The sequence below is a fragment of the Phyllobates terribilis genome, unplaced genomic scaffold, assembly GCF_046119375.1.
Source record: "Phyllobates terribilis strain yellow unplaced genomic scaffold, ASM4611937v1 Scaffold_4__5_contigs__length_816908805, whole genome shotgun sequence".
Classification (NCBI taxonomy): domain Eukaryota; kingdom Metazoa; phylum Chordata; class Amphibia; order Anura; family Dendrobatidae; genus Phyllobates; species Phyllobates terribilis.
Window position 1 is genome coordinate 75,588,426 of NW_027362764.1, and position 14,243 is coordinate 75,602,668.

Below are 14,243 nucleotides of genomic sequence, written 5' to 3' on the forward strand. Positions count from 1 at the left end.
TCTGAATTCCAATATAGCGATTCTTCCCTTCAAATTTTGGGGTTCATTTTCTCCTGCTATCCTTGTAAAAATGAAAAAATTTGGGGCTAAATACATTTTTGTGGGAAAAATATATAATTTTTTAATTTTCAATTTATAAAATTCTGTGAAGCACCTGTGGGTTCAAGGTGCTCACCACACATCTAGATAAATTCCTTGAGAGATCTAGTTTCCAAAATGGGGTTACTTGTGGGGGTTTTCCACTGTTTAGGCACATCAGGGGCTCTCCAAATGGATATGACACCCACTTCATCAAAACATTCCATCAAAGTCTGCGTTCCAAAAGTCACTCATTCCTTTCAAAGCCCTGCCATGCGCCCAAACAGTAGTTTTCCCCCACATATGGGGTATCTGCGTACTCAGGAGCAATTGCACAACACATTTTGGGGTCCATTTTCTCCTGTTACCCTTGTAAAATAAAAAAATTGGGGCTATAATTTTTTTTTGTGGGAAAAAAGTTATTTTTTTTTTCATTTTCACGGCTCAATGTTATAAACTTCTATGAAGCACCTGGGGATTCATCAGTTGTGGGGTGTTTCCACTGTTTAGGCACATCAGGGGCTCTCCAAACGCGACATGATGTCCACTAATTATTCCAGCAAATTTTACATTCAAAAAGTCAAATGGTGCTCCTTCCCTTCCAAGCCCGGCCGTGCGCCAAAACTGTGGTTTTCCCCCACATATGGGGTATCGGCTTACTCAGAAGAAACTGCACAATAAATTTTGGGGTCCATTTTCTCCTGTTAACCTTGTGAAAATAAAAATGTTGGTAAAGTAAAATTCTTTGGGAAAAAAAGGTAAATGTTCATTTTTTCCCTTCCACATTCGATTAATTTCTGTGAAGCACCTGAACGGTTTATAAACTTTTTGAATGTGGTTTTGAGCACATCGAGGTATGAAGTTTTTAGAAAGGTCTCATTTTTGGGTATTTTCTGTTGGCATATGCAACAGATTAGAACTTATTATAAGTGAAAGGAGGACTTTATACTAACCAGATGGCGATAGTGTGTAAAGTTATATGCTTGCTGTAATAGGGGAGGAAAGCTCTCAATTGTTGGTTGTTTTTACTTCCTGTGTGTTTTTTTTTTCCAGAATGTGTTATGTAAGCAGCACACGGACTGTGTGACACTGATTTGTATCTCATGTTTATCCAGTATGAAGTAAATACTGTTTACTCATAGAATCATAGAATGGTAGAGTTGGAAGGGACCTCCTGGGTCATCTGGTCCAACCCCCTGCTCAAAGCAGGATTCACTAGATCATCTCAGACAGATGTCTGTCCAGCCTCTGTTTGAAGACGTCCATTGAAGGGGAACTCACCACCTCTCGTGGCAGCCTGTTCCAATCATTAATCACCCTAACTGTCAAAAAGTTTTTTCTAATATCTAATCTGTGTCTCCTCCCATTTAGTTTCATCCCATTGCTTCTAGTCTTTCCTTGTGCAAATGAGAATAAAGATGATCCTTCTACAATGTGACAGCCCTTGACATATTTGTAGACAGCTATTAAGTCTCCTCTCAGTCTTCTTTTTTGCAAGCTAAACATTCCCAAATCCTGCAACCGTTCCTCATAGGACATGGTTTGCAGACCAGTCACCATTCTGGTCGCTCTTCTCTGAACTTGCTCCAGTTTGTCTATGTCTTTTTTAAAATGTGGTGCCCAAAACTGTACACAGTATTCCAGATGAGGTCTGACCAAAGAGGAGTAAAGACCGATAATGACTTCACGTGATCTAGACTGTATGCTTCTGTTAATACATCCCAGAATTGTATTTGCCTTTTTTGCTGCTGCATCACACTGTTGACTCATGTTCAGTCTATGATCTATTAGTATACCTAAGTCTTTTTCACATGTACTGTTGCTTAGCTCTATTCCTCCCATTCTGTATATGCTTTTTTCATTTTTATTGCCCAGATGTAGTACTTTGCATTTTTCCCTGTTAAAAACCATTCTGTTGGTTGCTGCCCACTGCTCCAGTTTATTTAGGTCTTTTTGAATCCTCTCTCTCTCTTCTCTAGTATTAGCTATCCCTCCTAGCTTTGTGTCATCAGCAAATTTAATCAGCTTACCCTCAATTCCTTCATCTAAATCATTGATAAAGATGTTGAACAATACAGGTCCCAGGACGGAGCCCTGTGGTACCCCACTTGAGACATTCATCCAGCTGGATGTGAAGCCATTTACAACCACCCTTTGAGTCCGATCACTAAGCCAGTTATGAATCCACCTAACAGTTGCCTGGTCCATTGCATACTTGGTCATTTTTTCAATAAGGATGGTGTGAGATACTTTGTCAAATGCTTTGCTGAAGTCAAGATATACTATATCTACAGCATTTCCCTGATCCACCCAGTCAGTGATTCTGTCATAGAAGGAAATTAAGTTAGTCTGACATGACTTGTTAGTTACAAACCCATGCTGACTCTGGTTAATCACTTCATTCTTATCCATGTACTTACATACATGTTGTTTAATAATTTGTTCAAAGATCTTTCCTGGTATAGAAGTCAGACTCACCGGCCTATAGTTCCCTGGGTCCACCTTCTTCCCCTTTTTGAAGATAGGAACAACATTTGCTCTTCTCCAGTCTTCTGGGACTTCTCCTGTTCTCCAAGAATTTTCAAAGATTATGGAGAGTGGTTCTAAAATTTCTTCTCCGATCTCCTTCAGTACTCTGGGGTGTAATTCATCTGGACCTGGAGACTTGAACTCATTTATGTTAGCTAAATATTCCCTCACAATCTTTCGGTTTACAGATAACTTGGATTCCTCTATTCCTTTAAAAGGACAGTGAAGATCAGTTGATGTTACATTTTCTTTCTGAGAGAAAACAGATGCAAAATAGGAATTAAAAAGTTCGGCCTTCTCAACATCCTCTCTTACCATTTCTCCATTTTCATCCTGTAATAATCCTATAGCATCTTTGACTTTTCTTTTACTTTTGACATACCCCCAAAATCCTTTTTTATTGCTTTTGACATCTCTTGCAAGCCTTAATTCATTGTCAGCTTTAGCTAACCTGATACGTGCCCTGCAGGATCTGCAGACTGCATTATAATCTTCTTTAGATATGCCTCCCTCTTTCCATTTAATAAACATTTCTTTCTTTCTTTTTAGCATGTGTTTAAGTTCTGTGTTCATCCATCCTGGTTTCCTTAAATGCTTCCCATTCTTCCTACTTTTCGGGATTGTTAACGATTGTGCTTTGAGAATCTCATTTTTAAAAATTTCCCATCCTTCCTGGACATTTTTGTCCTTAAGGACATCCAGCCATTGGATCCCTCCTATTCTCTTTCTGAGTCTCTTAAAATCTGCCTTTCTAAAATCTAACCTTGAAGTTTGAGTCTTCACATGTCTTCCTCCTCTAGTTATCCAAAATTCTATAATAGCATGATCGCTGCCTCCTAGGGTCCCAGCCACCTTTACCTCCTCAACCATTTCCTCCCTGTTTATAAGGATTAGATCCAAAGTAGCAGATCCCCTTGTTTTCTCCCCTACCTTTTGGAAGATAAAGTTGTCAGCAAGAGAGGATAAGAATTTGCTTGACCTGTTAGTTTTACTTGAGAGAGATTCCCAACAAATGTCTGGATAGTTGAAATCTCCCATGACCACTACGTCATATTTTTTGGAGAACTTGGTCATTTGATACATAAAGAGTTCATCCATATCTTCAGCTTGCCCAGGTGGCCTGTAGTAAATGCCTACAATGGTGTCCTTTCCGTACTCAAGATATCTTGCTGATTGAAGCTCTTGTAAGTACAGTGGTGACTGTAAGAAGATGCACTCTGCGACAGGTTATGGGCCAAGGCAACCCAGGCCGGAACCCAGACACTAAAGCCCAGACACTACTGGCCCGCACTACAAGAGGATCCTGGTTTATAACCCCAGATAACGGAGCACACAGATAAGCTCTGTAAACAGAAGGAAATAAATCCCGATACAGAGTGACAGAGGAATTCATGATCCCAGGAGCTGGATGTAATTACAGAGAATTCAACAGGACATACAGGAACTATCAGCAAGAAGAAAAAAACAGGAGAATATCTTCAGTACAACTCTCTAAACAAGTAAGACTATATAAAGATGATGAGTAACACAGAACTGAAATTCACAGTGGCTAAACTGAATAGTGAAAATTATCAGTTATGGAAATTCAAAGTAGAGATGTTGTTATCTAAGGATGATTTATGGGAAGTAATTGTTACAGAAAGACCAGATCAAGATAATCAGACATGGGATAAGAAGAATAGACAAGCGAGAGCCACCATTAGCTTATTAGTGGATGATGCTCAATTAATACATATAAGAAATGAAGAAACAGCTAAAGGAATGTGGGAAGAATTAAGAAAGACCTAGCTTGAATCACAAGTTATTTTTATTAAGAAAGCTTTACAGTATGAGATTGAGTGCAAATGACGACATGCAGAAGCACATATTCTCAATGATGGAAGTGATATCACAGCTAAGATCTATTGGACATATGGGACATATATTGGACATTAAAGATAGTCATGTAGCAGCCTTGATAAATGCCCTTGAGACGAGACCAGAAACTGATATTACATTAGATTTTGTGAAAACAAGACTAATAGATGAATATCAGAGAAGAAGAGAACAAAGAAATGATTCTTCTACTGAAAAGGACAGTGAAAACGCTCTTAAAGCTACAGAATTTAAAAAACCCTATAATAAAGAGACAAGAGAATGCTTCAGATGTAATAAAAAAGGTCATTTAAAGAAAGACTGTACCATATGGAAAGCAGAACAACAAAAATTACAACATAAAAAGCATACACAGAAAGTAAAAAACACAATTTCCGATTCATGTGAGAATAATTGGAATGGCACATTTAAAGTAACAGACAAGAAATCATCACTTGGTTGGTTTATTGATTCAGGAGCAACGAGTCATATGACAAGTGACAAGAATTTCTTTACTGATCTTGATTTAGATAAGAAAGAAGCCATTTATCTTGTAGATGGAAGCAAAATAACCGCAGAAGGTATCGGACAAGGTATGCTAAATTGTTCAAACAAGTTCGGACCCCAGCGCTGCAAGGCTGCAGTGCTAACCACTGCGCCACCGTGCCGCCCATACAAGACAAGCCAAGCATAAGAAAAATCTATGAGCCTACCTCTTGGGAAGACATATCTAAACTTCCTGAAGAAGAAGCTAATAAATGGATAGAAGCAACAGAAACAGAAATTAAATCCATGCATGATTCAAATACATGGACACTAACAGATTTGCCAGAAGTTAGAAAAGCCATAGGATGTAAATGGATTTTTAAAGTAAAATACCAAACAGATGGCACAGCTGAAAGATACCGAGCAAGACTCGTAGCTAAAGGGTATCATCAAAAATATGGAGAAGACTATGATGAGACATTTGCTACAGTTGTCAAACACACTACAATAAGAACTTTACTTACAATTGCAGCAATGAAACAGATGGAACTGAGACATCTGGATGTAAAGACAGCTTTTCTGAATGGAGATTTAACAGAAGACATTTACATGGAACAACCTCCAGGATTCAAAGATGAAAGAAATCCAAACAAAGTTTGCAAACTACAGAAAAGCATATATGGTTTAAAGCAAGCAGCTAAAGCGTGGAATGACAAAATCACGGAAGTACTTACAAATGAAAAATTTCAAAGAAGCAAAGCTGATCCATGCTTGTACACAAAAAGGCTGATTAATAGATGGATTTATGTACTCATATATGTAGACGACATTTTGATTTGTTTTAAACAAGAAAGGGATAAAGAAAACATTCTAAAAATCCTGAAGCAACATTTCGAAATCAAAGACTTGGGCAATGTAAAACAGTACCTAGGAATATAGGTAGAAAGAGAAGAAGATGGAAGTTTCCTACTGAATCAAAATCACATGATTCAAGACATAACAGAAAAATTTGGATTAAAGGATGCAAAAACAGTAAAGTCTCCAATGGAAACTAATTATCTCAAAGAGATGAACAGTGAAAAAAATATTCTACCAAATAATGAAGAATACAGAACAGCAATAGGAAAACTACTGTATCTAGCGACCGTTACAGGACCAGACATCGCAGCAGCAGTAGGAATCCTGAGTAGAAAGGTATCAAAACCAAATAAAGCTGACTGGAATGCCGTGAAGAGAGTAATGCGTTATTTGAAAGGAACTAGCAATGTTAAGCTGAAATTACCCACAAGTGATAATTGCATTTTAACAGGATATGTTGATGCAGATTGGGCTGGAGATCCAACTGACAGAAGATCTACCAGTGGACATATTTTTTTTTTCTCTCAGGTGGACCAATAAGTTGGACAAGTAAGAAACAGTCAATTGTGACACTGTCTTCAACATAAGCAGAATATGTTGCCGCAGCACATGCGAGTCAAGAAGTACTGTGGTTAAGACAATTGTTCACAGAATTAGGACAACCACAGTTGGAACCAACAAAACTGAAAGAGGACAATCAAGGATGTCTTGTTCTTGCTCAAATTGAAAGAGTCAATCCAAGAACCAAGCATATCGATGTGAAATATCATTTCTTGAGAGATCATCAGGAACAAGGAGTCTTGAAGCTAGAGTATGGTCCTACTGAAGAAATGACAGCAGACATCTTCACGAAGGCGTTGAATGCTGATAAACACCAGAGACTAATAAAAATGTTGGGTTTGATTGAATAAGTCCTTACTGTTGAGAAAGGGTGTTGGCATATGCAACAGATTAAAACTTATTATAAGTGAAAGGAGGACTTTATACTAACCAGACAACAGATGGCGATAGTGTGTAAAGTTATATGCTTGCTGTAACAGGGGAGGAAAGCTCTCAATTGTTGGTTGTTTTTACTTCCTGTGTTTTTTTTTTTCCTGAATGTGTTATGTCAGCAGCACACGGACTGTGTGACACTGAATTGTATCTCATGTTTATCCAGTATGAAGTAAATACTGTTTACTCAAGATATCTTGCTGATTGAAGCTCTTGAAAGTACAGTGGTGACTGTAAGAAGATGCACTCTGCGACATTTTCTGCCATATATACACCCCTCAAAGTAAATTCAAATGTGATGTGGCCCCTAAAAAAATGGTTTTGTAAATTTTGTTGGAAAATAAGAAATCGCTGTTAACTCTTCTAACTTCCTAACAAAAAAAAATTATGTTTCAAAAATTGTGCTGACATAAAGTAGACATGTGGAAAATGTTATTTATTAACTATTTTGGGTGACATACAGTATAGACCAAAAGTTTGGACACACCTTCTCATTTAAAGATTTTTCTGTATTTTCATGACTATGAAAATTGTACATTCACACTGAAGGCATCAAAGCTATGAATTAACACATGTGGATTTATATACTTAACAAAAAAGTTTGAAACAACTGAAAATATGTCTTATATTCTAGGTTCTTCAAAGTAGCCACCTTTTGCTTTGATGACTGCTTTGCACATTCTTGGCATTCTCTTGATGAGCTTCAAGAGGTAGTCACCGGAAATGGTCTTCCAACAATCTTGAAGGAGTTCCCAGAGATGCTTAGTACTGGTTGGCCCTTTTGCCTTCACTCTGCGGTCCAGCTCACCCCAAACCATCTCGATTGGGTTCAGGTCTGGTGACTGTAGAGACCAGGTCATCTGGCGTAGCACCCCATCACTCTCCTTCTTGGTCAAATAGCCCTTACACAGCCTGGAGGTGTGTCTGGGGTCATTGTTCTGTTGAAAAATAAATGATGGTCCAACTAAACGCAAACCGGATGGAATAGCATGCCGCTGCAAGATGCTGTGGTAGCCATGCTGGTTCGGTATGCACTCAATTTTGAATAAATCCCCAACAGTGTCACCAGCAAAGCACCCCCACACCATCACACCTCCTCCTCCATGCTTCACGGTGGGAACCAGGCATGTAGAGTCCATCCGTTGACCTTTTCTGCGTCGCACAAAGACACGGTGGTTGGAACCAAAGATCTCAAATTTGGACTCATTAGACCAAAGCACAGATTTCCACTGGTCTAATGTCCATTCCTTGTGTTCTTCAGCCCAAACAAGTCTCTTCTGCTTGTTGCCTGTCCTTAGCAGTGGTTTCCTAGCAGCTATTTTACCATGAAGGCCTGCTGCACAAAGTCTCCTCTTAACAGTTGTTGAAGAGATGTGTCTGCTACTAGAACTCAGTGTGGCATTGACCTGGTCTCTAATCTGAGCTGCTGTTAACCTGCGATTTCTGAGGCTGGTGACTCAGATAAACTTATCTTCAGAAGCAGAGGTGACTCTTGGTCTTCCTTTCCTCGGGCGGTCCTCATGTGAGCCAGTTTCTTTGTAGCGCTTGATGGTTTTTGCAACTGCACTTGGGAACACTTTCAAAGTTTTCTCAATTTTTCGCACTGACTGACCTTCACTTCTTAAAGTAATGATGGCCACTCGTTTTTCTTTACTTAGAATTTGTATTATGGCAAGAAAAAAGCAGCTAACAGTCTATTCAGTAGGACTATCAGCTGTGTATCCACCAGACTTGTGCACAACACAACTGATGGTCCCAATCCCACTTATAAGGCAAGAAATCCCACTTATTAAACCTGACAGGGCACACCTGTGAAGTGAAAACCATTTCCGGTGACTACCTCTTGAAGCTCATCAAGAGAATGCCAAGAGTGTGCAAAGCAGTCATCAAAGCAAAAGGTGGCTACTTTGAAGAACTTAGAATATAAGACATATTTTCAGTTGTTTCACACTTTTTTGTTAAGTATATAATTCCACATGTGTTAATTCATAGTTTTGATGCCTTCAGTGTGAAGGTAAAATTTTCATAGTCATGAAAATACAGAAAAATCTTTAAATGAGTAGGTCTGTCCAAACTTTTGGTCTGTACTGTATATATATATATATATATACATATACATATATATATATATATATATATATATATATATATATATACACAGCTCAATAACAATAAAGGGAACACTTAAACAACAGAATATAACTCCAAGTAAATCAAACTTCTGTGAAATCAAACTGTCCACTTAGGAGGAAGCAACACTGATTGACAATCAATTTCACATGCTGTTGTACAAATGGAATAGACAATAGATGGAAATTATTGGCAATTATCAAGACACCCTCAGTAAAGGAGTGGTTCTGCAGGTGGGGACCACAGACCACATCTCAGTACCAATGCTTTCTGGCTGATGTTTTGGTCACTTTTGAATGTTGGTTGTGCTTTCACACTCGTGGTAGCATGAGACAGACTCTACAACCCGCAGAAGTTGCTTAGGTAGTGCAGCTCATCCAGGATGACACATCAATGCGAGCTGTGGCAAGAAGGTTTGCTGTGTCTGTCAGCGTAGTGTCCAGAGGCTGGAGGCGCTACCAGGAGACAGGCCAGTACCCCAGGAGACGTGGAGGGGGCCGTAGGAGGGCAACAACCCAGCAGCAGGACCACTACCCCCGCCTTTGTGCAAGGAGGAAAAGGAGGAGCACTGACAGAGCCCTGCAAAATGACCTCCAGCAGGCCACAAATGTGCATATGTCTGCACAAACGGTTAGAAACGGACTCCATGAGGGTGATATGAGGGCTCGACGTCCACAGATGGGGGTTGTCTTCACAGCCCAACACCGTGCAAAACGCTTGGCATTTGCCACAGAACACCAGGATTTGCAAAGTCACCACTGGCGCCCTGTGCTCTTCACAGATGAAAGCAGGATCACACTGTGCACATGTGACAGACGTGACAGAGTCTGGAGACACCGTGGAGAGCTATCTGCTGCCTGCAACATCCTTCAGCATGACCAGTTTGGCAGTGGGTCAGTAATGGTGTGGGGTGGCATTTTTTTTGAGGGCCGCACAGCCCTCCATGTGCTCGCCAGAGGTAGCCTGACTGCCATTAGGTACCGAGATGAGATCCTCAGACCCCTTGTGAGACCATATGCTGGTGTGGTTGGCCCTGGGTTCCTCCTAATGCAGGACAATGCCAGACCTCATGTGGCTGGAGTGTGTCAGCAGTTCCTACAAGATGAAGGCATTGAAGCTATGAACTGGCCCGTGCGTTCCCCAGACCTGAATCCGATTGAGCACATCTGGGACATCATGTCTCACTCCATCCACCAAAGTCACATTGCACCACAGACTGTCCAGGAGTTGGCGGATGCTTTAGTCCTGGTCTGGGAGGAGATCCCACAGGAGACCATCCGCAACCTCATCAGGAGCATGCCCAAGCATTGTAGGGAGGTCATACAGGCACGTGGAGGCCACACACAATACTGAGCCTCATTTTGACTTGTTTTAAGGACATTACATCAAAGTTGGATCAGCCTGTAGTGTGTTTTTCCACTTTAATTTTGCGGGTGACTCCAAATCCAAGCCTCCATTGGTTAATAAATTTGATTTCCCTTGATGATCTTTGTGTGATTTTGTTGTCAGCACATTCAACTTTGTACAGAACAAAGTATACAATGAGAATATTTCATTCATTCATTCAGATCTTGGATGTGTTATTTGAGTGTTCCCTTTATTTTTTTGAGCAGTATATATATATATATATATATATATATATATATATATATACAGATCAAAAGTTTGGACACACCTTCTTATTTAAAGATTTTTCTGTATTTTCATGACTTTGAAAATTGTACATTCACACTGAAGGCATCAAAACTATGAATTAACACATGTGGAATTATATACTTAACAAAAAGGTGTGAAACAACTGAAAATATGTCTTATATTCTAGGTTCTTCAAAGTAGCCACCTTTTGCTTTGATGACTGCTTTGCACACTCTTGGCATTCTCTTCATGAGCTTCAAGAGGTAGTCACCGGAAATGGTTTTCACTTCACAGGTGTGCCCTGTCAGGTTTAATAAGTGGGATTTCTTGCCTTATAAATGGGGTTGGGACCATCAGTTGTGTTGTGCGGAAGTCAGGTGGATACACAGCTGATAGTCCTACTGAATAGACTGTTAGAATTTGTATTATGGCAAGAAAAAAGCAGCTAAGTAAAGAAAAATGAGTGGCCATCATTACTTAAGAGATGAAGGTCAGTCAGTCCGAAAAATTGGGCAAACTTTGAAAGTGTCCCCAAGTGCAGTTGCAAAACCATCAAGCGCTACAAAGAAACTGGCTCACATGAGGACCGCCCCAGGAAAGGAAGACCAAGAGTCACCTCTGCTTCTGAGGATAAGTTTATCCGAGTCACCAGCCTCAGAAATCGCAGGTTAACAGCAGCTCAGATTAGAGACCAGGTCAATGCCACACAGAGTTCTAGCAGCAGACACATCTCTACAACAACTGTTAAGAGGAGACTTTGTGCAGCAGGCCTTCATGGTAAAATAGCTGCTAGGAAACCACTGCTAAGGACAGGCAACAAGCAGAAGAAACAAGTTTGGGCTAAAGAACACAAGGAATGGACATTAGACCAGTGGAAATCTGTGCTTTGATCTGATGAGTCCAAATTTGAGATCTTTGGTTCCAACCATCGTGTCTTTGTGCGATGCAGAAAAGGTGAACAGATGGACTCTACATACCTGGTTCCCACCGTGAAGCATGGAGGAGGAGGTGTGATGGTGTGGGGGTGCTTTGCTGGTGACACTGTTGGGGATTTATTCAAAATTGAAGGCATACTGAACCAGCATGGCAACCACAGCATCTTGCAGCGGCATGCTATTCCATCCGGTTTGCCTTTAGTTAGACCATCATTTATTTTTCAACAGGACAATGACCCCAAACACACCTCCAGGCTGTGTAAGGGCTATTTGACCCAGGAGGAGAGTGATGGAGTGCTACGCTAGATGACCTGGCCTCCACAGTCACCAGACCTGAACCCAATCGAGATGGTTTGGGGTGAGCTGGACCGCATAGTGAAGGCAAAAGGGCCAACAAGTGCTAAGCATCTCTGGGAACTCCTTCAAGATTGTTGGAAGACCATTTCCAGTGACTATCTCTTGAAGCTCATCAAGAGAATGCCAAGAGTGTGCAAAGCAGTCATCAAAGCAAAAGGTGGCTACTTTGAAGAACCTAGAATATAAGACATATTTTCTGTTGTTTCACACTTTTTTGTTAAGTATATAATTCCACATGTGTTAATTCATAGTTTTGATGCCTTCAGTGTGAATGTACAATTTTCATAGTCATGATAATACAGAAAAATCTTATAATGAGAAGGTGTGTCCAAACTTTTGGTCTGTACTGTATATACATACATATAAACAGTATATATATATATATATATATATATATATATATATATATATATATATATACATACAATGCAAGTTCCCAAAAAAATTACGTTTTTATACATAAATTCTAAAAATATATATGTAAAAAAAAATAATTTCAGAATAGGGGGAAAAGCATTTGACTTTTAAATACCTGATCTGGATGTACAGTATTTTTTTCAATATTAAACTTTATAATAATATAAAACACTTTTATCATACATGAGGCAAATATTAATTTTGGAATCTTTTCAAACTTAGTTATGCCACACCGACAGTGAGGTAACATTATGCAATGGATTTGTAACTTTTGAAAAAGCCTCAAGTCATAAATGAATCTAAAACATTGGGAAAAGCAAACCCAGTCCATTCTTATTGACTGGTGCAGGAAAAAAGAATAAAAAAAAGCCTAAAAATCACCAAAAGTGGAATAAAATACAAAATAACTTGTCTCTCATGCGTCCATTGCAGAAATTGTCTGAGTGTTTCAGCTCTTCTATTTTAGTGATCAGTGAGAGATTCAGCACCCGGGACCCCACCGATTAAAACTTTTGTCACTTCTCTTTTACATGTGAAAGTTTTCTAGAAGTGTAGTACTCATTATGAAATTGTAAATGACAAATTATGGGATTTTCTAATGTTATGTAAATAAAACTAAAATATTATATAACCAAAATATTACACAATTTCCTAATATAGTGGCTAAATTCCTCACCATGTTTAAGATCTCTGCTTGATGTTAGTGAATGGAAAATATAAAGCTGCCTTATGAATCAAAATGAGCCTACACTTTGGCTCAAATTGAACCACAATATTGGAACACACATGAACACTCACACAACAAGGAGGGGTGGTTTAGATGGAAAGGGACATGGTCTAGGATGCGCCACAGTGGAAAACTTTGGCTCCAAAAATTGGTCTACATTTATTATCCAACATGTGTCACTATCGATCGAGAATCACATTGTGTAACACAGGGGGGCAACAAGTTTCCATGAGACCTCATAGCAAATCCCCCTACTCTATGGTCATTTTCAGAAGCAAGTTCAGAGCATGAAGTACTTATAAATATTATCATCTACTCTCCATGTGTCTTTTGTAATGCAGACGATGATGTCAAAGTTAACTCAATAAAGTTACAGAAATGGAATCATGAACCACACAAGTGTTGTTAGAATACAAGAATAACGCACACAGTGATGCCGTAACGGAGGTAATTCACACAATGATATCACAGTACAGGAGAAATGCACACAGTGATGCCATAACAGAGATAATGAAGCGACGTCGCAGTACAAGAATAACATACACAGTAATTTTGTAACATGGATATATAGTTAAGTCCAGAAATATTTGGACAGTGACTGAATCTTCGTGATTTCAGCTCTGCAGGGCACTATTTTTTATTTTAAATAAAACAAGTGAGATGAAATTGAAGTGTAGACTTTCAGGTTTAATTAAAGGGGTTGAACAAAAATATTCCGTGAAACGATTAGGAAATGCATCCATTTTTCTACGAAGCCGCCTCATTTCAGGGGCTCAAAAGTAATTGGACAAATTAGCTTTATCATAAATAAAATGTTAATTTTTAATACTTTGTAAAGAATATTTTAGGGCAACGACGACCTGAAGTCTGGAAGCCATGAACATCACCAAACCCTGGGTTTCTTCCTTTGAGATGCTTTGCCCGGCCTTTACTCCAGCTGACTTCAATTATTGCTTGTTTGTGGGTCTTTCTGCCTTAAAGGGGTTGTCCGGTCTAAAATAGAAAGTCTGTAGTCACTATGTGTAACTGCAGACTTTCGAATCCCCCAGCGCACACATATTGTGCTGCGAGGATTCACCGGTTTCGGAGCCGGGAACGGTGGTGATATATGTGATATTCATACTCCCGGACAGAAGCTACCTAGTTGGTGAGGCCTCGCTCCATACAAGTGTATTGAACGAGGCCACACTCACCAAACAGCAGCAGTACTAGACGGCGCATCCTCGCTCCATGTACTTGTATGG

The 14,243-nt window shown here is 39.5% G+C and overlaps 1 protein-coding gene across 2 annotated transcripts in view; it reads right to left on the bottom strand.

Moving 5' to 3' along the window:
- CUNH10orf67 (chromosome unknown C10orf67 homolog) overlaps window positions 1–14,243 on the bottom strand; it is a 204,254-nt gene that overhangs the window by 105,031 nt on the left and 84,980 nt on the right. The window contains exon 10 of one of the 2 annotated variants that reach the window (XM_073676506.1): window positions 2,557–2,859. The exons of the other annotated variant lie outside the window; for it this stretch is intronic. Within the exon in view, the coding sequence (XP_073532607.1) occupies window positions 2,557–2,859 (303 nt within the window). The remainder of the gene's footprint in view (window positions 1–2,556; window positions 2,860–14,243) is intronic. 2 annotated transcript variants of the gene reach the window in all.